At 34.3% G+C, this 27,119-nt stretch overlaps 1 protein-coding gene across 4 annotated transcripts in view; it reads right to left on the reverse strand.

The window, feature by feature from the left end:
* The window catches only part of LOC110030630 (CLP protease regulatory subunit CLPX3, mitochondrial-like), a 76,240-nt gene extending 63,452 nt beyond the window's left edge, over positions 1–12,788 (reverse strand). For all 4 annotated transcript variants that reach the window (XM_020733436.1, XM_020733438.1, XM_020733437.1 and 1 more), the window contains exons 1-4: positions 12,013–12,788; positions 1,029–1,090; positions 497–600; positions 263–342 (exon numbers count right to left, since the gene is read on the reverse strand). In XM_020733436.1, coding sequence (XP_020589095.1) covers positions 263–342; positions 497–600; positions 1,029–1,090; positions 12,013–12,711 — 945 coding nt within the window. In that variant the 5' untranslated portion in view covers positions 12,712–12,788. The remainder of the gene's footprint in view (positions 1–262; positions 343–496; positions 601–1,028; positions 1,091–12,012) is intronic.
* Positions 12,789–27,119: the final 14,331 nt, after the last annotated feature.

Here is a 27,119-nt window from a genome sequence, read left to right on the forward strand (position 1 = left end):
CTAGTTTATATATATATATATATATATATATATATATATCAGTTTTAGATTTCAGATTCTAATCCTTTATTAAATTTCAACCAAATGAGACAGTGCCCTAAATCATTAAACTAGTATCGCCTTTATAATCTGTTTTACAACATGAAAAATCCATTTCCCAACATTTGTATACGTTTGAAACAACTCAGAATATAGATAAACAAACATGTAGACCATTAAAAGCAAGAGCACATGAAATAGTTAAATACAACTATGCACTTACCTGAGTCAAAGTTGTTGCATCGGCAATAACAAATGGGACATTTACAAAGCGAGCAAGTGTTTTGGCAAGTAGTGTCTTCCCTGTCCTTAAAAATAGCACCAAATCACAATACAAGATCAGAAAGCAACGCAATAATAACTTAAACTTGCCGGGTGACTTTAAGCTTGATTATTTTTGGTAATTTTGCAAATTACAGTATAAGAAAACATACGGGCTGAAATTAAAGTAGCATACCTGATCCAGTTGGGCCAATCAAAAGTATATTGCTCTTCTCCAACTCTATGTCATGGTCGGAATCATTGATAACAGGATCAAGTTTTGCTGAGTCAGGTCCAGGCCTGGAAATAAATCAGCAAAATCAGGCAAGAGATTAAAGAAAGATGTAGATGCATACCATTCAATTCATATGTATTTACATATCTAACACCCAAATTTCAAATTTTGCATATATGCCCACTTACCTATGTAAGAAAATGTGCATTATACTTTCTAAAAAGTTAAAATAGTAGTATTTTTACGTGATATGAAACATATTGGTGGTTTAAATGTAAAAATCGAAGTTTAGGTATTAGATATGTAAATACCTAAGAATTGGGCGGGTGTATGTAAATGCCCCAAGATTATAAATTCTCAATTTATAGTTTAAATGTTCGTCCGGATTTAAAAGTAGCATTGCATGAAGGAACACTAGTCGACACAAACATAAGCTGCAACCCAACTTTTTTAGCATGCAATGACATGGAAGTAAGATCACATGAAGACCAACCCTTTGTCCAGTGATGCAAAATAGATTCGTTTATAATGGTTATAAACAGCCACAGAGAGCACCTGCAATTAGTAAACAATATTATGAAAAGAAATTTCAGACTTCTGTTCAGCAGAAACTGAAGACAATAATTTAACCAATCTCCATAAAACAAACTCAAAACATATAGTGTGAAATTATATTTAATATATTTTCGGATAGAAAAATCTTTTCTTATGCTATATTGGCCTCTGAGAATAAATTTTCTCTGCCTCTTTGTTCAGGAAGATTTTTGGGTAAGCAAATGGCCTTTAATTTTTATTGACCCAATCTTTACTCACTTTGCAAAAATAGACTACTTAGAAATCAAATAACAAGCTTGAATTTAAAATATACTCAAATATCAAAATCAAACAAAGAAATTTGTGCTTGCCATGTGGTAATAATTTATTTAGAGGTGACATTTTTAGCATCAATATGAATAATCGATTTAACTACACTAATGTGAGTCCTAGGCAAAAATTTCTGATTTTTGAAATTTAATAATCAACTGGCCGATAAATGCATTTCTTTCCTCAAGGTAAATTCCCTTTTCCTAAGAAAATTTGCCTTAAACTTTTACAATAAATTAGGTAAAATCTGTTTTAAGATGCCTTCAATGTTGATATTAGAGGAATCTATTCCAACAATTTAGGTCTACAAAATTCAACCAAAGCATTTGACCCAATATTTAATTATGTGAACTGCAATGTAAGTTCATTTGACAATGAAAAAGGGTAATAAAAAATAAGAGCATGGTTTAGAGAGACAAGAAATCTCTATGATTATATGATATCTATTACTTCATCTGAAAATTTAAAAGTAAATGTGATACTCCTTTCTATAGAAATGGTTGTCAAATTAATAATATTATGATCTAAAAATCTAACATTGACTTGAAAGATTATTTTTGGAGCATAGATTTTTAAAACATTGACTTGAAAGACTATTAAGGTGTTTAAAATGTTCAATTAATAAGTTTGAGTAAGCAAGAATATCACAAAAATGTACAATACTGGAGTAAGAATATCAATCATGACATTCTGGAATTGCCATGATGTTTTTATCTAGCCAAACTGCATCCATTCCATTAGTAGTTTCTAAGAGAAACTATGAACGTTATTTTGTAATAATCTTAATCTTTAATTGGAATATGTAAGCAACCAGAATTAGAGAAGAACAATGTTTTATTGAAAGGATTAAACTGATCGTTCATATTTGGAATTGGATAGCAAATCCATTTAGAAATTTTCTAAGGATTTGTAATTTATAACTAATTTGATTTTCCATGCTCCTTTCAGCAACATGTATCACATAAAAAGTTATACAAATCCAAAAAGAGTAAGACTCGTGAATAAATTTTTTTTATAAAACACTGTTTATTTCCTCTTTGCAAAAGTTCAACCAAAAATTATTCATTTAACAAGGTATTGTTTTTTTAAGAATGTTTTTCATTGAAGTTTTGTTCATAAGGAAGGAGATGCAATGAATAATTCTACCCAAATAAGCATTTATACATACCACAAATTTCACAGTGAAATTTTTAGTGACATTTATTATTATGGCTCAAACAATAACAATTTATAGGTTTTTACTCCCATTTGAACTTCTCAAGAAAATTTAACTCAACTCTTTTACTTTATTTTATTCATTTCCCTTGGAAGGCATGCACATGCTGAGGATCATCTTATTATTAGAACTCACGAACTAATCCTAAAGATGGAAAACAAGGACCCAATGTTATTGACAAAAAACGAAATCAAGATCCCATAAATACATGCCAATAAAAGAAATAAAGATCTCATAAATCCATACCAAGGAAAAAAATCCTAAATCTATGTGTTAATATATATTTATTTGTATAACTATAAACATTTCCAAGCCTCGTTCATAGATTAGTTTATATATTGCCTCATAAAAATATTTTATGGAATAAAAAAAGTATTTTTTTTTAAAATGTCATATTCTCCACATTGTACAAGTGCCTGAAGTTCTTTTATCTATTTCTTGTTCATCTCAGCCTTCGCCTTTTGGCTAAATTTCGACCTTTATCCTCATATCTCTACACGTCTTGGTCTTAATCACCCAATGCAAAGCCACAATTTCCATTCGACAACATCAACTCCTCTACATGTGATCTCCACTCATAATTTTACGATATTGTGTGCCTTAAACACTACAACGTAAACCACCATTGATCCCACTAATTATCAGTTTTTTACTCAAAGCTCTCCAAAACACATGTTGATGTAGCCTCCAGTGTTATATTTCTCTTCACTAATCATAGTCTAATTCATGTTTTCATATACCCACCTATGGTGCTCAAGCTTTTGGAGAGCTTCTCTAATCCCTTCCGAGGTTGGTCAACCTTCATGACAAAGGCATCCACTAAAAAAAAATCAAAGGCTAGTCCAAATCAGAAAAACATTAATAAAGAGAGAAAAAAAACTAAGAGAATTATTGGATATGATAAAAAATTTCAAAACTAGTAACCCTTGTTCGCAGCATACTCATTTGGATTTTTGCAATATTAGAACCTTTGGTGAGCATTAACAAACAAAGGATTGCTGCCAACAATACTAACAAGATTTGGTTATTCACAAGGAAAGAATTAACCATCAACATTATCATTGATGATCCTCAATTTTTGCACTTCTTCTTTGATATTAATGTTGTAAAGGCTGGGCTACCATCGTATATGCAAGTTGCATTTATCAGTTAAGACTTGACTTATGGGGAAAACTGAACATCTTGGGCTCTTCCATGTTGGAAAACTGGTTTGTTGGGGGGATTCCAATAGGATCACATGTTTTAAGGAGAAAAAGGGTGGAAGAAGACCCAACTTCAATCTGATATCAAGATTCAATGGGGCTATTACGAATGCAATTTTTTTTTTATATAGGTTTTGTTGGCCCTAGCTACACTTGGAGAAGAGGAAGGACTTTTGAAAGAATAGATCATGCTTTTGCTAATCAAGGTTGCCTAAACAACTATCCAACTACAAAATTGTATCATTTACCAAACCTTGGGTCCGGTCGCCGACCTCTTTTATTTAGTATTGCTATTACAAACAAGCCTTCCTTCTCCCCCTTTCGTTTTCACAATGTGGTTGAATCGTGATGATTATACAAATTGTGTGAAGAGGAACTGAAATATAGATGTGCAGAGCAACCCTTAGGAAAGACTCTGGTAACTTCATAAGAACTTGGGTGCTGGTTTAAAAAGGTAGAACTGGAATACTTTTGAGGATTTTAATCAACAAATAAAAAAGGCTGAAGAAGAGGTTCTTAAAATGGAGGAGGTGGATATATGCAATCACAGTTATTTTATAGTATTGGTCGATTCCTACAAGAAGTTAAAATAAAGATATTAAATGTGAGGATAATATCTAAAGCAGAAGGCTGGTAAATTACACATGTTAGAAAAAGATAGGAACACTAGCTACTTCCATGCATGTATTAAAAACTGATGGAGAATCAACACTACTTTAAAAATTCAAGATAATAATGATGGTTGGTTGATAGATCAGGAGGACATTATTAAAAATGGGATTGATTATTTCAAGCTCCTTTTTTATAAGGTGAACTTTGTTGTAGTGTTGGATGCTGACATTACCTGGGAAACTAAATACTAACCTCATCTTTACAGCTTGTTGATATACCTTTTGTGGTTGAAATATGGAAGATTGTTAATGATATTAATGGGAACAGGGTTGCTGGCCCTGATGGATTTTCTGCTGATTTCTATAAAAATAGTTGGGAGGTGGTCAAAAGAGATGTGGTTGATGTTGTTTAATGCCAATATGGGGGCACTCCTATGTGCAAATATTTTGCAACCTCCTCCATTGTACTAGTTCCAAAGAATAATGATAAAAGCAAAATGGGAATACTTCAGACCCATTTGCTTAAGCTCTGTAATGTCAAATATCATAAGCAAGATCATGGTGGAAGAGCTAAAAGCAACATCACCCTATCCTAATTTGTCCAAATCAATCAGCTTTCACCCAAGGAAAAGGTAAAACAGATAATATTTTATTAGCACAAGAATTAATATGTGATCTTGATTATAAATGAAAAGGGGAAATCTTATTATCAAATTGGACTTAAGGAAATTTTATGACACTATTAGCTAGAATTTTATACTTGAGGTCGTTAAATCCAGAGGCTTCAACTCCAAGTTTTACAATTTTGTCAAAGGTTGGTTGGAGGGAAAATATTATTAGATGCTCCTTAATGGGCAAGCATATGGCTTTTTTACCTCTGGTAGAGGCAAAAAACAGGGGGATTCTCTCTCACCCACTATCTTTATTCTAGTATTTGATTATTTTTCAAGATTAATTAATTTCATGCAGATTCTACATTCCCATATTCAGTACAAAAATAAGGCTAAAATAGGAGTTAGTCATTTGGCCTATGCTAATGATGCGATTGTTTTCACTAATGCTTCCAAATACTCTAACAAAAAAATATATCATACTCTTCTCTCATTTCAGAAATGCCATATTTATTTTGAGAAACATGTGAGTAGCAATATGAAGGCATGGGCACATGAGTATATTGGCTTTACCATTGATGATCTCCCCTTAAAATACTTAGGGGTTTATTTACTCAAATGGAGGAGAAAACATATGCAATTTGTTGTTGTGGGATAAAATCAAAAGCAAAATTGGAGATTGGACCGATTCTTTTTTATCCATTGGGGGAAGGATTACTTTGCAGAAAAATATGTTAACATCTATTCTCTTATATGCTTTACAGGTACTAAGGATCAAATTTGGCACACAGTTAATACTTGAAAAGCTTTTTAATAAATTTTTATGGTCTGGGAATCATAAACAAAGAATTTGGGCTTGCTAGAGGGTGCTATGTAGGCCAAATGCAGGTGGGTTGGGATTTCGACAACTAAAACATCTAGCTGAGGTTAATTCTATTCTTCTGTGTTTAAAATTTAGAAAAGTTGAATCTCTATGAGCCAAATACATGCAAAACAAATATTGTAGAAATCTTCATCCAATAGAAATTCATACCAAGATTGGTGATTCCAAAACTTGGAGAGGCACGCTGAAAATCAGAAATATTGTTAAGGATTTTATCCACTGGAAACTGGGGAATGGTAGCTTATCCTTTTGGCATGATAAATGGCAGAAAGAAGATCTATCTCCTTGCTTTACACATGATAAAAAAAAATTGATTGTGGTTGATCTTTACCTTGATAAAGGGTGAAACTTGGAGATGCTCACGAATATATTAGATAAGGATAAAGCTACTTATATTTCTAAGATTCCTTTTGATAATTCCCAAAAGGATAAAATTATGTTAACTGAAACTATCAATTGTTCTATTACTAAAACTATACATTCAAAACTTTACACTTGAAACAAGTGGGCTGGGGTGGTGTAATTTAGAATAAATGTTTGAGCCCTTCGATGTCTTTTTTCAATTGGAGAGTTTTACTTGGTTTGATTCTAATACATGATATCCTTAAATTGAAGGGATTAAGAATCCCCTCCCAATGTTTGCTTTTGCTAGTCGGAGAAGGAAAGCGTAAATCATGTGTTTTTTGGATATGCCTACTCTATCAAAATCTGGACAGGTTTAGGTAATCGGGCTACTATCAAAACCCCTCCATTGGGTTGGGCGGATCTGTCACATTGCAAGGAACATTGGTGTCATCCTATTCATAAACAGCATATATTTAACATCATTCCATTCATCTGCATTTGGTTCATTTGGTTGGCTAGAAATTCCAACAAGAATGAGATTTGCTGCATTAAGCAAGATAGAGTGATTTCAAATTTCCTATCTTATATACATAAACTATTTATTTATCATAAATTTAAGCCATCCTTCTTTGCTAGCTGGGAGGATTGTCTAGGCTATGATATACCTAGAAGAAATTTTTCTAAGGTCTCCCTTGTATGGTGGAAAAATCCATCCTTCCCCTAAATTAAGGTAAATACTGATGGTAGTTTGAAAGCTGATTGTGCAGGTGCATGTGGGGTCTACAGGTCTCATTCTGGTAAACTATTATGCTTTTTTTCTTCACCTTATATGGTTGTTTGTGCATTATCCGCAGAGTTATATGTTGTTTGGTTGGTCTTATCTATTACAGCTAAAATGAATTGGAAATTCTTGCAAATTGAGATGGATTCAACTATTTTGTTTGACACATTGGCAAATGATAAAGAACCTCCTTGATATTTAAGTGTTGATTTATGCAGTTTATGATATTTAAGTGTTGATTTATGCAGGATTAAGCAACTTTCAACAAACATTATCATAACATGGAGCTACACACCCAAGGAAACTAACAGGCAAAAAGATTTTCTTGCCAAAGCTGCTACACATTCTAAGTCTATAATCCCGATGACCAAGCTTGATTATGATCTTAAGCTACTCCTAATGGGGGACAATCTCAATATGTCATACCTTAGACCTTTCTCGATGGGATGTCTATTTTTCTCTGCTTGTTTCTTCGTTTGGATTTAGCTAGTTCTTTTATTTTGGAGTCTTCTTGGGGTATACTTGTATCTGTTTTGGAGATTTTTTTCGGGTGAGTTTGTACACCTGGTATTTGGAACCCTAGGAGTGAGTACTGTATTTTTTTATTTGTAGTAGGATCCAATCTCTTAAAAATAGGCAACTTTATTTTTTAGCAATAAAATTATATATATGATTTTATTGAAATAGAAAAGATACATAAAGATTGTATGAGAGGACCCAGTAGAGGCACCTTACCCATACTATACCAAGTATATTACTACCCCAACAAAAGATACATATAGACCTAAAAAATTTAAAACATGCAGAAAACAAGTAGCTAAAGACAAGTCAGTTTAGACATGTCTCTTCCTATTGTTTTAGGAGCGGAGCAAGATAACAAATTTTGAAGTATCATGTCATTGTCAGAAGTAACCAAAGTATCATCCATTAAGTTTCCAAGTTGAAGTGTGCCCCCAACCTTCTTCTTCCGCCAAGAAGTGTAAACCTGTCATTTTTCATCTGAAGACTGTCTCATGTGATTCTCGGTCTGCTTCGATATTAGAACTGCAGTAGAAAGAAAGGCAGCTGTTGCCACATCAATAGGTTCCAGTGCCTGTGAAGTGTGAATTGTCACTTCTACATCTAATATTTTTTGAATAGGAGCTGCGGGGCTATCCTGACTTTCGGTTTGAATATTATCCCTTATAGTATGGTCAGGAAAAGGGTTCCCAGGGACAGACACAATTTCCTATCTTGTGATGATTCGCCCCTCAGGTTGGCTGTCATCAGTTTTGTTAAGAGCGTGTTCAGGCACGTGAGGTGCACTAACATCATGTTTCTACTTTTCCCTACTGGTTCTCAACTGTATGTGCAATCTGAAACATTTCTCTTACGATGTCCAAACATCTTACAGTGCTTGCAGTAGTAAGGTTTTTGTTCCATAATATTTTTTTGTTAATAACCATTGTGAGCAGAGTTAAGTCAGACTTCTTCTACATCTGGTAATATAATATATTTTTCAATCAAAATCCTTGCAATAGAGGGCCTAGAGAAATGAACTGTACGTGTGCCTACCTGCAAAGGTTTTCCAAGGATAGTCTTAATTGCATATAACGTAGATAGGTCAAAAAATTGAAACTCGAGTTCAGGTAATGAGAACCAGATAGACGAAATTGGGGGTTCTTGCTGGGATCAAAATCAGGGATCCATTTGAGCAATTTCATATAATTGTCCTCAATTATGATAAATTTCTTTGAAAAAATCTTTGTGTAATCTTCTTTTATGCTCAGTTGTATCATAACATGTCTTCCGTCGAAAAGACTCACCTGTCAAACCCCAACTAAATTGAAACCTTCAAAAACCTTCCTAATAATCTCCATCTTAAAGGCGACCTAATTGGAACTTTCCAACTAGTAAAAATTTGTATTTTCCTGCATTAGTTGAAATTTCAATGTCCGGGAAGAATAGTGTTGGTTTGCCTTCTTCTATAATTTGTTTGAAGAGATTGCAATTTCCATGTCCTGCAACAGAATCATAGCACATCTGCGGGAACATTGGACTATTTATAAGATGGAAAGGGGAGCTGCGTTTATGAACCACTGTAACATCGGAGGGTTTGGCGGGATTATCACCAGCGAAGGCAGCGACGTAGGATAGCCTTGAGGCTATCAGCGTGCTTCACACAAGCACAGCGGGCGCAGGAGTACTGCCAATTTGAACAGAGGGGAGCTAAAGAGGTCGAGGCGAAACCACAGTTGCAGCTCGACGAGGTTGACGCGGTGACGAGCCGCGGAGGAGTCGCAGCTCAACGAGGTCGACGCAAAAAGATGAGCCGCGGAACTTGCAGCTCGACGAGATCCACGCAGAAGCTGGCACGAGGGAGAGACAAAGAAGCCGCAGAATCCCTTCATCATTGGAGTCGACGATCATGGAAAACGAACGCAGAATTCGTCGTCGAGTATGAGAACTTTCGAAAAGCCAAAGGATCAAACCAGGGAATCGACATCGAGCGAAACTTAAGAGGAGCAGCCCGCCATCGACGCCATTTAGGGTATAATATATAGACTAAAATACTAATGATATCAAACACTTTTGGAGTTATCACATTACAAATTACTCATCAAACTGCAATGCCTACACGATGCAGAAACATTTAAAAGGATCTGATGCAGGATCGTATTTTGAGGCAAACGAGGCGGAGTTTTGGCTTCCGCAAAACTATAGCTTGAATTTTCCAAACAATTGTAGCCACCGACCCTTGTGGCCCCTATTTTTTAACTTAAAAGTATGATTAATTTATGTCTTAATACAAGTAATTAGCTTAGAACCTGGTTTGGAGACTTTTATTTTGATTTATGATATTAGAGGATTTTGTTCCTCTAATTTCTTCTATTTGAAGAGTTATAGCATTTTTTTCTTCAAGTGTTGAATGTGCATCTTGAAGAGAACAGGTGATAGATCCTCCCTTGGCAATCGCACCTCACCGAAATCATTGTTTAGTCATCCTCTCGCTATTTTCAGCCAGGACAACAGCGGAACCCCCTTTAATCCCCTTCCAATCCCCATCGACTTCGCATATCCATTTCTCTTTTGCTATTCCACCTCTTTTTACAAAAGTCTATCATGAAAAACCTTTTAAGAATCACAGAATTGTGCCACTTTGTCTGAGAGCCAAATTCTAATCTCAATTCCAAGTCTTAATCATAAACTTTTAAAATCTAACATTTATCTCCACTAAAAATCAATCCCCACACCTACCACATAACTTAATCCCTTGTCCAACTTTAGCGAATTCTAAAATGAGGAACAAATTACTATGTCGCCAACGAGAAGCCCTCAACAAGGTGCTCATAAACATACCATAGAGAATATGTAGCAAAAAATCCTCCAATTACAGTGAAGACAAGTTGATTGTGAAATAAGAAAACATAAGAAAATCACCAAGAGAAGCAAAGGTGACCGCTAGAATGGAGGAGATGACGAAAAACCCATTTTCACTAAGAAGCCTCAGTGACAAAGAAGCAATAATACATCAGTTCAGCATTAAATAAAAGAGTAGAGATGATAATTTTAGAGTAAATTTTAGAGTAAATATTGTGAGATGTTGATAATCGTATGGATCTGATTTATTTAGCTACTCCATACAGTGGAACGAGTCTTTGAACACAAAGATAATACACCTAAATAAAGGATGAAGCTAGTTGTCATTAAGTTTGAGAAAAGTGCTCCTCTATTGAGAGAAAATTTGAAATGTTTGCTCCATCGTGGGGGCAAAAGCAAGATCAAGATCAACTCTAAGATGAAAAAAGAGATGTGGCACGATATCTATCAGCACGCTACAAAATAAGATATCTTTTTAAGACTTCATTATTTGCAGTAAACGATCTATCAATAAAGTGCACCGCTAAGTTTGAATAGATCATGTTATAATGTAAGTTGACGAAGACAAAGGAGAATATCATAGCCCGACATCTTTAAGATTGAGGTCATCCCTAGGCAATGTAATGCAACTGCAACCCTATTAAAGCTCACAAGATGAGCAAACCCTAGCTTTAAAAGTAGAGAAGAAGCACAGTAGCATCAGGTCCACTTTACTCTTCAAGTAAGGTTCGATTATTAGGTTGGGCGGAAAAAGCACACTGAATAGAGTACCAAGGCTTCTTCCCAAGCAGCGAAGTTAGCACAAGAGAAAAAGATGATTGATCGGACTAGCAATCTTAAAATATTTCCAGCAAAAAGTGTTTCACGTGTCATGAATATTAACACATTACATCCAACTGTTCAAACAGGAGAGTGATTTTTTTTGCTGAGCAGAATGCAGTGAAAGAATTAGAGCATGAAGTCTCAAAGGAGAAAGAGATTAGAGAGGAGTGCCCATCAATTACAAATGATGGTGAGATATTGTGATTCAATGAGTTCTTTAGACCGAGCCTAAAAATGATTAATAATGGTTAAAACATAACATCTTTCATACACGTAAGAAAAATGTGTACAGCATCATTATTGACGAAAGCAATTATAAGAATTGAGTATCTACACAGATGATGAACAAATTGATTCTCATAACAGAGAAGCATTCTTAACTTCCCTGACTTGGTTGAAGATGTAAAATGAGATCAGTGTTGCAAGTTGTGTCGGGTAGAATTTTCAATTAGACACAAGCAGTGGGATTAGTTGTGGTGTGATGTCATGCTTATGAATGTGAGCCGCATTTTTTAAAGTCGATCCTGACAGTATGAAAGAGGCACGCTTCATGATGATCACAAAAATAAAAACTCATTTATCAATGATGAAAAATGAGCTCGTGCAGTCGAGCCGAGCATGAGCTTTCCTTTTTGGTCGGGACAAGTTCAAGCTATGTATAAATTATACTAGTAGCTCGATTGAGCCAAAACTCAGCTCTACTCATCTAGCTAACACCCCAAATTACACTAGAACAAAAATTTTAAAAAAATAAATATAAAATAAAAAAAAAATAGAATTACCTTTTTTGCACTTTCCTGCCCAATAACGAATTTATCCAACCCCTCACATATCTCGCTGGGCGTTGGCAAGTCCTTCCCCATATTAGCACCGCCCCAATCCTCCTTTCCCGGAACAGTGCCAGCCTCGCTCTCCCCAGCCCCTGTAACTCTCACCGTGTTCACATTTGCAGGACATAGCGGGCCTGGCGGAAAGGCCGCCGGCAGTGACCAGTTCGATCTCATCTCACCCGATCTAAGCGACTCCCAGAATGAAACCCTAAGCCTACTCGTGGCCTCATCCTCCTCCTCCCCCACCGCAACGAATCCCCCCTTTTCCGGCCGGTCGATCTCCACAAAACTCCCCTGCAGTGGCACCAGTCTGTGAGGGCGAAAGTAGTACGCCATCTTGCACTTGGGGCAAAGGTTCACGGTCTTGTACCCGCCGGCAACCGGAGGCGGTGGAGCATCCTGCGGCGTCGGCGACTTCTTGAAGAAGAGGACCTCCAAATGCTTGGAACAACGGGGACAGTGCGCCTCCACCCGGATTCGGCGGGTGGGGTGCACATCGGAGCCTCCCTCCCACTTGTGCCGCTGCTGCAAGACAGAGGCGGCGAGTGCTGGGAATGGACCTTGTGCTCGGGTTCCCACTAGCCAGCGAAGGTAGTCGCTGGCTACCATCGCCGTGTACCGCAGCGTCCTCCATCGAAGGGCTCCCGACATGTTTTGCAAACTTAGGGAAGAGAATTTGACAGCATGCAGCTTGGGAGGCTGAAGTAGTGTGGTGCTGGTGGGGAAAATAATTTTTTCAAGCCGTTGAAGGAATCATTGTTCAAATAGTTGTATTTTGAAGTTAATTTGCTTACATAGGATTTATTTTTTAAAACATATTTTTTTAATTTTTTTAGTAATAAAAATAAATTAGCATACTTTTGAACCTTTAGCTTAATACTTGAAAAAAAATGAAGTGCATATTTACGTAATTGCATTAATTGTATATAATTATCACAAGTTGCCATAAATAAATGACGAAGCCCATAAGGTAACAAAGAGCATACGAGCAAGGCTTATGTTGTGTATAAATCTAACATGTATTTTCTTATATGGGATTACATCGTATATTTCTAATGTCATTAATATATAATAGAATATTCTTTGTTTTCACTGAAGAAAGGGGAAGATTTATTCAACTATAGGAGTGGAAAAAGGAAGCTATCTGCAAATGCTCCGTTATCTAAAATACACTCATTCAAAGAAGATTTAAAGAATAGAAATTAATTTGATTAATTCAACCACATCTTTTGAAACTTGTGTTCTTAGGGTAGAGTAAGAGGAAAATTATATATCTTTTGTTTATCAAACTTAAGTCATTATCCCTAATGTAATTCTCTTATAAAAAGAATAAATGAAAGTGATAAAAAATTATACTATTAATGAGGAAATCGAAACATTTTTCTTAAAAGAAGTAATTTTTTAAGAGATTACATAAATTTATATGATGTATTGTTAATCCCCCTAAAAAAATATATTGCTAATGAACTTTTCTTTCTATAGATTGGTTCCTTGAGCAATGAAATATTGTACTTGAATTGATAGACTATTGGCAAGGATGTTGATTAAAACAAGGAGTTATGAATTTTGTTAACAAATTTAGGGCCCGGTTGGGGCAGCTTATTTGGTGCAGTGGCGTTTTGAAAACGCACTTAGTCTGTTTGGGTAAACTGCGTTTTGACAGCTTCGTTTTGACAGTAAACTGCGTTTTGACAGCTTATGCGTTTTAAAAATACTGAAAACTGTGTTTTCACGCCGCACCTACTAGGTGTCATTGGAGCTTTCTGAATTTGGTTTGGTTTTTCAAAAAAAGTAAAAATTTGTAATAGTCACCGCACCTAGCTTATAACAGATTATTTTTAATCAGCTTATCAGTAGATCATTCAATAAGTTACAGCTATCCCAAACAGACCCTTACTCATTCACAAACACACACACACACACACACACACACACACCCACACACACACACACACACAAAAACTTAACAATGTTCACTAAACTATGAACAAAATCAAATTTCTCTATAGTTATCTATTCAGTAATTAGTAGCTTCCAATTAAGATAAGTGTTCGACCCATAAATGATGAATCATTTCTATATTTTTGGGTTATTATCATCCTTCCAAAATCTTTCATTGTGTGTGTCAATCTTCGGACAATTTGAGCTTCAACAAGAAACTTTTATAAAGTTTGAAATATATTGAATTGTAGATGAACAATCTACATGCAGTGTGATAATTGTACAAAAAATTCCATTTATAATAAAGATACTAACAAACAACATTTACACATAAGAGATCCTAATTTCCCTCATTAGCTAATTCATTAGTTATTTTTTTCATGTATCTCCATCATTTTTGTGTCATCTTCTCTAACCCATGTCTATTAGCCTGCTATATCATCTTCATGAGAGACCCCAATTTCTATTTTGATAGTCACACGTCTTAAGAGGAATGTGTGATTCTTATGTATTGAAAATATTAAGTTAGGAGTTATCTTAAGAGGGATTGTATCATATATAATTATGTGATACCACAATAATAGGAAGCAACTTCACTTTCCTTTTAAAAGAATATGGAAGCATGTCACATAAAATAATCTACTTTTTTTCATAAGCCAAAGACCCTTAATCTCGTTTGATAATGAGGACTATCATTTGTTAAAAGCATTTTTTCTTCCATGCACCAACTGTTAAAATCTTTGAAAATCAAGATAACATAACTTACCTATCAAGAAACTACTTTAAACCTTTTGAATGTGTTGGATTTTTATCATTCACATTATAATATTTTTATTTATGAATAAGAATTAAATATTTGAATAGAAATTAATTGTACTAAGATTTTAATTGTTAGTATCCATTTGCAGAGGGATATATTTCATTAGGGGACAAAATGTGGACCATACAAAAAAATTTAAAATTTCTGATTTATGATCATATATGATGTCATGAATAGTTTGTCACCTCATAAGACAAAAAAAATATACTAAAATATACTCAATCATAAAATGATAGTTCACCTGCATTGGGATTTAATTTTGCTTGAAGTTTTTCTTCTGCTCTACAGACTCACTTTGCATGGGCAAACACAAGTGCATGTGTTATTCAAATAAAATAATACACTTGAGTACAAAATCATTTCCATAAGATAATTATTGAGTTTTTAAAATGAATTCAAGCTCAATAATAAAAAGCTACCTCTCATTCAAAATAAAGCTTTTTGAAAATGGGTTTTAATTTTTTCTTAAAATGGCTAAATACCTTAACATAAATTTTTATAAACTAAGAATTTAATAAGCCAAATTCATCATAAGATTTTTATTTTAAAATTAGATATCAATTAGAAAAAAAAATGTATTTAAAGCATATGTCGATGACCTAAAAACCCTAATTTTAAAAGCACTAATGTGATATGTTTATATAATTAGTGATTTCAAAAATTAAAATTTTCACATCCCTAAAAATTGTTATGGTTCAAAAGTAATAGTTTTATTCTCTTAAACCTTAGTTGTGAATCTACTAATGTAGATTAGGACTCTATCAAAAATTTTAAAATACACTAAAGTTTAAATAACAGTGAGACCACCACTCATGCTAAATAAAATTGAAAAAAACACAAATAAGCATAGGAACTAACATGCAAGAAAACCTTATTCACAAAATTTTATCTTGTAAATTATAAATCTATAGGAAAAACTTCTTAGCTTAGCATGCTTTTACTAAAAAAGGCTTTGAAAATATTTTATTTCAACTATTAAAACCAATGTTTACAAAAGGTTCACAAGGAAGAAAATAGAAAATGAAGAACCTAATTTTCCAAAGAAGAAATCGACTAAAATTGCCCTTGGCCAAGTTATTCTACTTTTTCCTACCTCTTCTCTTACGCCACTAGACTAAGAATCACCTTTCACTAACTTTATAAACTCACATGCACATACATACTTTGAATTTACTCTTCATTATGACTGCTCTCTTCTTAAACTGCCATCATGTTCATCATTTTAATCTTCTTCACCAGTCCAACTTTGCTTTTTGGTTTGGAATTCAAATTTATGAAGAAATAATTATTCTCGGGGGATTCATTGTGTTGTGATGTTATTGCTGTAGTGCTACAATGCCCAATATCTAGTGATGTGTGCCAAGCTCTCTATCATTTGATTATTTATTATGTGTCGAACACACAACAATGTTCTACATAATGGCTCAGAGGCACAACACTTTAGCATTGTAGTGCTTGGTGTTTGATGTTGAGGTTTTGTGCTCTCTATCTTCAGGCTCCTTATTCTATCTTCAATAACATTATAACACTCAAAGTAGCATTGCAGTGTTGCATTGTGGTGCTACGACAATGGGTACTTGGCATTGTGTTTCCAACATATCGAGACAATGTTACAAGAAGAATTGAACATGGATCCTACGCGTTGAGCGTGGCATCACAGTGCTCGAATAATTTTATAAAAATTTTTCTAAAATCTTTTATAAGAGTTTTCCTGTAAAAAATATACAAATTTATGTAGTATATATAAACAAATATGTAATGAAGACAAGTAGTTAGACATATTTTTTGGGGCTTTCTCACTCAACGTAAACCCAAAACTCAAACATTACTTATCCTCAAATAATTGCATATATCAAAGATAGTGACTAAATAAGATTAACTTAGGTATACTAAGATTTTGAATATTATATGGGTATATTTTTAAGGTCAACAAAACCTTTTAAAGTTATGTGAATTTAAATTGATAATCAATAACCAAACCTTTCCCTAATATTAATAGTTTATTTAACTTAAAATTATAAAATACATTATGGATATTGATCAATCTCCATTTAATTAAAAAGTTCTATGAAGTTTTATAATTGATCATCTAAATAATCTCAATTTAGACTTTTTAATTCTAATTATAACACTTGATAACTTCAATTGATAAACTTAATAACTTATTTAGATGAAAAATAAGAACATATGCCAATTTTGTTTGAACTTAATCTCAAGCATCTACTTATTTGTTATTTTCATTATAATTTTTAGAATTTCAATGTTTTTAAGAACTATTTTCAATTTTTTTTTTACTTTCTCTTTTTATTTTTCTTAAGTAAAGCTATTTGATCGAGTTAGCTAACACTCTTAAAAACCTTTATTGGTGTGCTTTTTTGCACCTTATTGATGCCAGCACACTAGGGTTCCATTCATTACCTTATGGAAAAAATGGGAAAAATTTATCCAATTGAGTCTGACGCCATAAAGCTGTTCCATAGCGCTGCAACGCATAGATTTTTGCCAGCACTGCAACATTGTTTGATGCACCATGACGCCATACATTATAATTGTGCACACATGAGCGCACTTCAAAATATTATTAAGAAACTTATCATATGGCGCATTGTTGAGTCCCACTTTCATTGCATTACATAGTATAGTGAATGGTGGGCCTCATTGTCAGGTACAATTATGTGAAGTTTGTGTTTTAATCAAATCTTGACCTTGTGTCACAACACTATACCTTGACACCGTGATGCTCAATAAATTCAATTAAAATCGATCGTTATAAATAGATGAGATAGTTATGACATTGTAAAGCTTTGGATCCCATATTGCATCGCGGTGAGCGTCTTTGGCGCTGCGGTGCCAATTTCTTTATAAATAGGGTCGTGGTCCCAAGCTTATTCCAAATTCCCTTTTCTGCTTCCCTAAACCCTTCCGGTCATTAGTTTTTTGGTAGAAAAAAATGACACCAAAAGCATCAATGGGAAAGAGGTTAGCATTGGCATCTGACAACTTTGATGCATTCTAGATCATCAATATGGAAGCCTAAAAAGGGTATTGGGACTCCCTCTTCTTTTTGAAAGGCAATGTTGGAGGATGGTTTTGATAATTTAAGTGGCTTTATTGCCTTTAATATTCAACAACGAGGTAGAGAATCCTTCACATCAAATCCCGACATCTATGCGCTGATGATTATCCAGGATTTATTTGCAAATGCCAAGGAATACTTGAGTAATGGCTCTACATTGGGGGGAAATATATCCCCTTTGATAGTTTGACAATTAATAGTGTGTGAGGCTTAGCTAGATACACTGTTGATAGGTATTCCCAGTGTATAGATGAAGGCCTTAATTTCAACGAGGCTCTGTGTTATTTATCGCAATCCAATTTTAGGGCTCAATAGAAGGAATTAAGGGTTGATTTGAAGTTTGAAGTTTAAAAAGAATTGAAGGTTCAAAAATGTTTGAAGGTTAATTTGAAGTTTGATTGATATTGGGTTTAAAGTTTGAATAGAATTAAAGATTCAATTTGAAAGATTTGATTTCAAGTATTTGATTTTGAGGAGTTGATTTGGCTGGTTTGATTTAAAGGTGTGATTTGAAGATTTTGCATTTGAGTTGAAATGTTTGAGTTCATAAGTCTTTATTTTAAGGATTTGATTTGAAAATTTTGATTTCAATGCCTTGAGTCCTAGACTAAAGGGATAGGATTGACTGGAAGGATTTCTAGATGGAAGTTGAGATCCTTACCATAGGAAAAAGCTGAAGTCAAGATGTCCATGACTTTTCGTCATCTCGGGTTCATCAATCACTTTAGACTATTAATCAACCAAATAATAGGATTTCTCTACTATTACTAAAGATAATTATAAGGTTGTTAAATGTGCCTTAATTAGTATATGTGGGTTACTTTATCTTAGGTTACCAACATTGTCTAAAGGGGTTTACATTTTTTGTTTTATATGTCCTAGTCCTTAGTACTGGCTACGGGTACCTAGTAATCCAACATATGCTTCTAAATTATATTATTATAGGGGATGGCCTTAAGTCTTATTTTTGAGTTAGCTACCCTATGATTCACAGTTGATCTACCTAAGGTGTTTCTATTATCAAAACTGGTGAATTTTAGATTTGTTTTGTGGTTTTGATATTTTAATTAATGATTTGGTTCAATGTCCTCGTTTCTCAGTCAACCTACAAATATTCTAAGTTCAAATATTTACATTTAATTTTCTATTATAAGTTGGTTTTATTCATTGAGTTTTATCTTAAAGTTCAATTTATAATATTAGTTTATTGTTCTATGTTGAAGTTCATAAGAGATTCATGTGTATGTAATATTGAGTCATTTATACTTTCATCTCTAATACTGAAGTTTATTCATATGTATTAAATACTCTATTTGAACTTTATCTTTTACATGCAAAAATATATTTTTTAAAAGAAATATTTTCATCATTAAAAAATAATAAGTGTTTAAAAATAGGGATGAGTCAAGTATTAGATATGTAAGTATAAGTTGGTTTTAGGGTTTTGCATATTTTTGTGTTAGACATACAACCCACAAGCTCCTGTATGGGAACTTACAAACATGTATTTTTATGTGGATTTTACATGTACTAACTTGCATATATGTTTAATATGAAAGTTTACATGTGCTTTTATTATTATTATTTTTTTGTATAGAAAAATCACAAATTACTTGGAAATTCATTTTAGTGCTTAAGAAAATATATTTGAAAATGTAAACACAAAATGATGAAGTTTTTCAAGAAAAAAAAAATAATTTTTGAAAACTTTTAAGAGGTTTCTAAAAATGGGTTTAAAACGCTTAAAAAAATTAATAATTTTAGAGCACATTTAATTGAAATTATTTTGAAAAATTACACATCAAAAAATTTGGAATTTGGAGTTTTAGGACACATTAACATAACTTAAATATTAAAATATAACTTTAATATTGGGACACATGATTTAAACATCATAACACTTTCAATTAGGATTGTTTTAGAAGAGAGTTAAGTTAGCTTTAAATTAAACTTATTTAATTTTATGGAAAAAAAATTATATTTTAGAGCACATTTTGTTGAAGTTGTTTATTTTAAAAATAGGTTTAAATTAAAAAGAAAGAACATGACATATTTACTTTTATGATTTTTTGTTAATGTTTAGAGCACATTATGTTGAAGTTGTTTATTTTAAAAATAGGTTTAAATTGGGCTCACATTGGCAGCGGGCTCTGCCAGGGCTTCGCCTAATGGCGATTCCCAGCTTTGAAGCTATCGGCTTCACTCCATTTTTCCGTCGTCTCTCACGACGACAATTTCACGTCATCAGCTTCGTCAAGGTTGCTCACACGTCGCCCTACCAGTCGACGACGCTCCTTCGTACGCTCGCAGGTCATCTCTCCGGCCCGACGATTTATGTCTACTCGCCTTATCCGAAGACGACGACAGAGTTTGTCTGCTCGCACACAGCTTTCTCCTTTTCCGATTGCTTCATCTGGTCACAGTTTGACGCATCATCTTGAACATGGCTTGCCATGCCGCTCCAGAGTCATCTTGCCTGGTGGATATGGCCTCGATGTTCCGTTCCTGTCACTGCCCTTGCCCGCGATAATCTAAATCCTACTCGTGCCCTTAATTTAGTTCAGAGCCTGGTTTTGGTATCGGTAAGTCCTGCATTTTTCAATAATTTTTCTACGAGGCTCTTGAAGATGGTGATGATTACACTTTCATTAAAAAGCTTGGTAAAAAAAATGAGAAACCTGCTCTTTTTCTCTCTTAGGTTGAAACTAGTACTTGTTGACCTTATTTTTGGTGAGGACTTTCTTTCCTCTTAATGCTTAGGATCTAGCCATAGGACTTTTCCATGATTATCCTAGAAGACTAGAGATGGAACTCACCTACATAGAAATTCAACCTTTTTCTTAGCTCTCTTTTAAACTTTACGCAGCTGGTCATAAACTTCCAACACTTGGAAGGTTAGGACCAACTTGTGAGGATTCGATGATGAGTTCTTATAGGGTTTAAAAGCCTCAGAAAAACCCATTATGACTTTCGTACATTCACACACAAATAACACGATTTCGCCAGTCGACACACATAAATATCAAAATTGACATCGTTCACACCTTTATTTGCTTTGTAATTAATAAAAAATAAATTAACTTTCAAAACGATCGACTGTGAACCAGAACTTTGAGGAAAATTAAATTTGTCGCATTTGTGACCCAATCGTTGACAGGGCTGTCCGAACGACCCAAGATGACAAAATAGATCATGCAAGTGCGTCTGAAACGTTGATTTCACCTAGGGAGGACGTTCGCCACGGCTTTGCGGGCGGGATAAAAATGCGCAAATTATCGTTTTGTACACGATCGTTGACGAAGTAATCCAAATCCTAACTAAACAAATAAATGCAACAAAAGAAAAATCATAAAACAAAAAAATAAATATAATAAAAATTTCACAACAAATAAACAATAATTAATTCCCCAACGAATGACAACAAATAAATAACAACAAAAAAGAAATTCAATAAGAAAAAAAATGAATGAGACGAAAAAAAAATTTGAAACTTAAAAGAAAAGAAAATCTCTCAAATTTCAAACTCTCGTAAAATCTCCTGTACTTTCCACAATCTCAACAAATCCAAATCTTTCGCCTGACTCGTTACCAAGTTGAGTTTTCTCAACCTGGCGTTGTTGTCAATTTTCTTCCTCGTGTGAGAGAGGCTTAGCTGGTTCTATTGACATGGAGCCACAAGGTCTCGTAGGTTTTGTTGGCATGAAGTCGCACCCTTTCTCACACAAACTTCTTTTTTATTAGCTCTTCAAGTTGAATGCGGGTCACCCTCGTACCCTCTTTCAAACTAATTCTTCCCCACGTGGAATCAAAAACTCAAATTTCAAACTTTTTTACAATTCCAACTTCTCACAAATTGCTCAATTCAAACAATTTGCAAACTTTCACAAAATCTTGAGATTAGTACCCAAAGACTAATTCAATCCTTTTTCGAGGTCGATAACCTAAATTTCAATTCTCATCTTGGGGTCAGTACCCAAATTCTGTTTCTCTCCTCTTCCGAGGCGGGTACCCAAATTCTAGTTCTCATCTCGGGTTAATACCCAAATTCTGATTCTTTCATTTTTTGAGGTTGGTACCCAAATTTCAGTTCTCATCTCGGGATCAGTACCCAAATTCTGATTTCCATCTTGAGGTTTGGCGTAATGGTAGTCATTTCCTCGAATTGATCCAGTTTGGACGTAATGTCCTGAACGGTAGCCCGAGTTGGTATAGTTTTTCTTTCGAGGCTGGCACTCAAATTCCAGTTCTCATCTTGGGGTTAGTACCCAAATTCTGATTCTTATCTTGAGGTTTGGCGTAATGTCTTAAATGGTAGTCATTTCCTTGACAAGATCCAGTTCGGACGTAATGTCATGAACGGTTGCCTGAGCTGGTATAGTCTTTCTTTCAAGGCTGGTACCAAAATTCCAGTTCTCATCTCGGGTCAGTACCCAAATTTTGATTCGCTTCCTGAGGTTTGGCGTAATGTCTTAATGGTAGTCATTTCCTGACTAGATCCAGTTCAGACGTAATGTCCCCGACGATTGCCCGAGCTGGTATAGTCTTTTCGCGTTGTTGTAATGTCCTTGACGGTTGCCTTTCTTCGATTAGATCTAGTCCAGACGTATTGTCCCCGACGGTTGCCCGACCTGGTATAGTCTTTTCGCGCTGAACTAATGTCCTTGATGGTTGTTGTTCTTTGATTAGATCCAGTACGGACGTAATGTACCTAGCGGTTGCCCGAACTGGTATAGTCTCTTCGCGCTTTCATTACCTCTTTGAGTTGGGTGTAAGCCCCGATGTCTTCCATCTCGATCCGATTTTCTCACTTATCTTAAACTCTAAAAAATTCATCAAAATCCAAAAAATCAAATCAAATCAGAACCCAAAAAAAATATCAAAATCTGACACAAATATGAAATCTACAACTGAAACTTGATTGTCTAAAATTCACCTTCCAATTCCCAACAAGAATTCTGAATCTTTGATTTCTATCAAAGGTTCACCTGATAATCCCCAATCGAAACCTTCTTCAATCTTCTTCTATTTTTGTTCTAAGTATGTTGGCTTTGAACGTTTGTGTTGGTTTTGTTGGTCTCTTCGGTCAACGTCGATACGGGATGTGTGCTTAGATAGCACACCACACCTATTGGGGGTCCATTTGTTGACCTTATTTTTGGTGAGGTCTTTCTTTCCTCTTAGTGCTTAGGATCCAGCAATAGGACTTTTCCTTGACTATCCTAGAAGACTAGAGATGAAACACACCTACATAGAAATTCAACCCGTTTCTTAGCTCTCTTCGAAACCCTACCCGGCTGGTCGTAAACCTCCAACACTTGGAAGGTTAGGACCAACTGGTGAGGATTCGAGAATGAGTTCTCATAGGGTTTAGAAGCATCAAAAAACCTATTATGACTTGCGTACATTCACACACAAATATCACAATTCGGCTAGTCGACACACAAAAATATCAAAATTCACATCATTAACACCTTTATTTGCTTCGTAATTAATAGAAAATAAATTAATTTCCAAAACGATTGACCGCGAATGAAAACTTCGAGGAAAATTAAATTTGACGCATTTTTTATTCGTCGTCGGCAGGACTGTCAGAACGACCCGGATAACGAAACAGATCACACGAGTGCGACCGGAACGCTGATTTCACCTAGAGATGACGATCGTCGCGGCTTTGCGGGCGGGCTAAAAATACGCAAATTATCGTTTCGTACCCGATCGTCGATGAAGAGGTCCGAACAACCCCGGATGACGAAATGGACCGCACGAGTGCGCTTGGAATGTCGATTTTGATTACGGGAGCGTTCATTCCATCTTGAAGACTTGTTCAGGCATAATAACACGCGAACGATAATATAATATATATATATATATATATATATACACCCCCCTTACCTATATAACAGCCCTCACTCTCAACCAACTAAAAACAGCAAGCCAAAAAAAAAAAGGTAATAACGTGAGGACTTCTCCTCCACTTTTCTCTCCCCAATATTCTTCTGTTGGGTTTGTTATGAGCCAAGCAGCCCTCCCTCTCTGCGTTGTCAAGGACTCCAACACCCCCTTCTCCTCCTTAGCAGCTCTCCAACAACATTCCAAGCAGAGGTAAATTTCTCTCTCCCTCACTATTCTGTGTTTTAAAAATTTACATGAATACCACTCAATATTTTTGTATTTGCATGTCTAGTATAAAAAAAGATCTCTCTCTCCTTATGAATTTAAATGTCTCACATTTCAAAAAAAAAAAAAAAAAACTACCATTTAAGTGTTAACCTTATTCTCATATATTTACACACGTACGTACCGCCCATATCTTGTGTGTCTACATATATAATGCATAAATTTTAATATGTTACATGTATATCATCTTATTCTTATATTCATGCCACCCAAATTCGGACAATCTCATGCAAGCCACTTAATCTTTATGTGTTTACATGCCTAATGCCTAAATTTTAAATATTTATGTACATTCCACTCGAATCTCATGTCTTTACATATTCGTTGTCTAAACATTAAGACTTTACCGGCACTTTGCTTATCATTTTGTATATTTACATGTTCAGAATCAAAATTTGAATATCATTTGTGCACGCCATTCGAGTCTTGTATGTTTACACGCGTGTCACTTATAACTTGAATATTTACATGCTTAGCAGTTAAATCTTATAGATTCAACATGCATGTTCTTTAATTTTATCTATTTGCATGCACACCATTTAATTTTTATGAGTTGTGTATGTGATGTTAAATTTTGAGTCTTAAGAGGGTACCGGCGTGGATAAGTAGGAAATTAATGGGTACTTCTGATTTAAATAACCACAGAAACTTAAAGAAAATTCATAACTTGATGTAAAAAATGCTAAAAATAAAATAAATATACCTCTATGCCCATTAAATTGAGGAGAATAATGTGAAAAAATTTAAAAAATATGTGTTTTAGTTAATTAAATGGATTAAAATTAAAAATTCTTATTTTTTAATTAAAATAATTCCAAAAAATAAAATAAAAATAAATAAATAAATACAAACTCTTCTATGGTATTTTAACTAACCCATGAATAACAATTTAGCAAAATTTTTACAGTCATTTGGATTGAATTAAAGAAAATATGAAGTTAAAGGTCCCAAGGATAAAATGATAATTATGGAATTTTGAACCCCAATAAAATTTTAGGCCAAACCAAAGGGTAAACGTGTAATTTTTCTAATTATTGAGGGTTGGAAGATGATTAAGTATGAAATATTCTCAGGTGAGGGGCTTGAGATATGAAGACAATAATTAACTAATTTGAAGCCCCAAAAATTGGTTAAGCATGATACAGTCGTTTGATAAGGATTAACATTACTTAACTTAAATCACAAATTTATCCTTAATGATCTAGAAGCTTGGCAGTGAGCTAGGGTCAATTTGAAACTATTTAAAAGGATTAGAAAAGGAAGAGCATAATTTTTATAAACATTATAGGCTCAAGTTCAATTAAGAGAGAGTAAAATTCCCTTAAGTAATTAAACTCACTATTGAGACAATCACCCATTCAAGCATCGAACAAAATAACTGCTAGTCTACTTAGCGGTTAATTAGGATATATTGAGCATAACTTAAAAGACATTAATTCACTTTGGATGGTTTAATTAACAGTCTAGCAAGACCAAAATGAACATAAAATGATTTAGAAGATTCCAAGTTTATTTAGAGAAATTATATGGACATCCTTGGGAGACTCCAGATATTTTAAAGGACATCTGAGTTTGCCATGATTTATTGAAGAAAATCATTCTGAAAACACGAACGATCATTGAAAATCAGACGAAGCCCTAAGGACCCACCAAGTTATGGTTCGGGACCCGATAATTCACACAAATCAATATAAATACCCCAAACTACTTATCCTACATTAATAACCTAATGCTCAAGGATTTAAGTCTTCCCTGAAGTATTTAAATCCTTTTGACCAAATGAGGATATTTATTTGTGACGCATATGGCTCATTGAACTTGTGTAAGTCTGAGGTCTATGTGGTTAGAGCGATGACGATAATGCTTATGTGTGCTTGAACGAGGGATACAAAGTGGGGATTATTAGAATAGTGTCTCCTACCTCAAGGACCCCTGATAAAGGGAGAGGAAATGACCGATGATACTATTTGATGACTCTTGAGAATAGAATTGCCCCCAATACTCTTAGGTTTCCTGTAATTTAAACTCGATTAGATTGATTAACATGTTGGCTGCACATATCTACAAAATATTTTAAACAAAAGTCTCTTTTGCATGATAAAATTATGTATGCATGAAAATTAAATTCTAATGAAAATTTATAAAGGTTCACAGTTAATCATTTGAATCAAGGTTAGAACTGCCCTTCCATAGATTATCGGGTTGGTAGCTCTAACGTAAGGTCCGGAAGCACACAGTCCAGCTTTGAGCCTCCACCTTTACTCATGTCTTACACCCAGTTTTGATCTTCCAAATGTGAATACAGGTTTTCTTTTTACTTGGGTTTTGTTACGAATCAGTTTATGACTTTTCCATACCGGGCGCTTCCAATCACTTCTCTGCAATTTATTTAATTCCTGCAAATATATTTTGCTTTATGATGCTAACCATGCAGTGAGAGTGGTAAGAAGATGACATGTACGCATTTATATTTTATCCACTGCAATTTTATTCATTTATTTTACAACATCATTTTTACCTCCATTTTTTACCTTGCTTGCAAAACTTTTCAAAACTGAAAATTACAAAACCATTTTCAAAATTAAACAACATTTTCAAAATACAACAATAAAAAAAAACTTCATAATACTTCATCTTAAATTTACGGGAGTCCCTCGAATGAGGTAATCCATGGTTGAATGAGCTTAACAACTCGTTTAGACTAAGTAAATTCAAAAGAAAATAGTGGTACCAAAACAAGGGAACCGTGAGATCTTAACCAGTGTCGCTCTAATCAACTTTAACCCCCCATAATACTTGAACAACAAGAAAAAAAACCAAAACATCGAAACATACATGAAAAAACTTCTTGAACCTTGGATCTTAGGACTATCACTTCAAAGAGAAGCTTAGAGCTAACTCCGAGTGTGGCACGACGAGGACTTATAGAAAAACGACTTCAAGAGAGCAAACATATCTACAACAACAATTGTTCTTAGAATTAAATAACAAGTCATAGAATTTTGAGGTTGTCTGCCTAGTGTGACATAAATCCTCAACTTTTCT

This window comes from Phalaenopsis equestris, unplaced genomic scaffold, assembly GCF_001263595.1.
Source record: "Phalaenopsis equestris unplaced genomic scaffold, ASM126359v1 Scaffold000745, whole genome shotgun sequence".
NCBI lineage: Eukaryota > Viridiplantae > Streptophyta > Magnoliopsida > Asparagales > Orchidaceae > Phalaenopsis > Phalaenopsis equestris.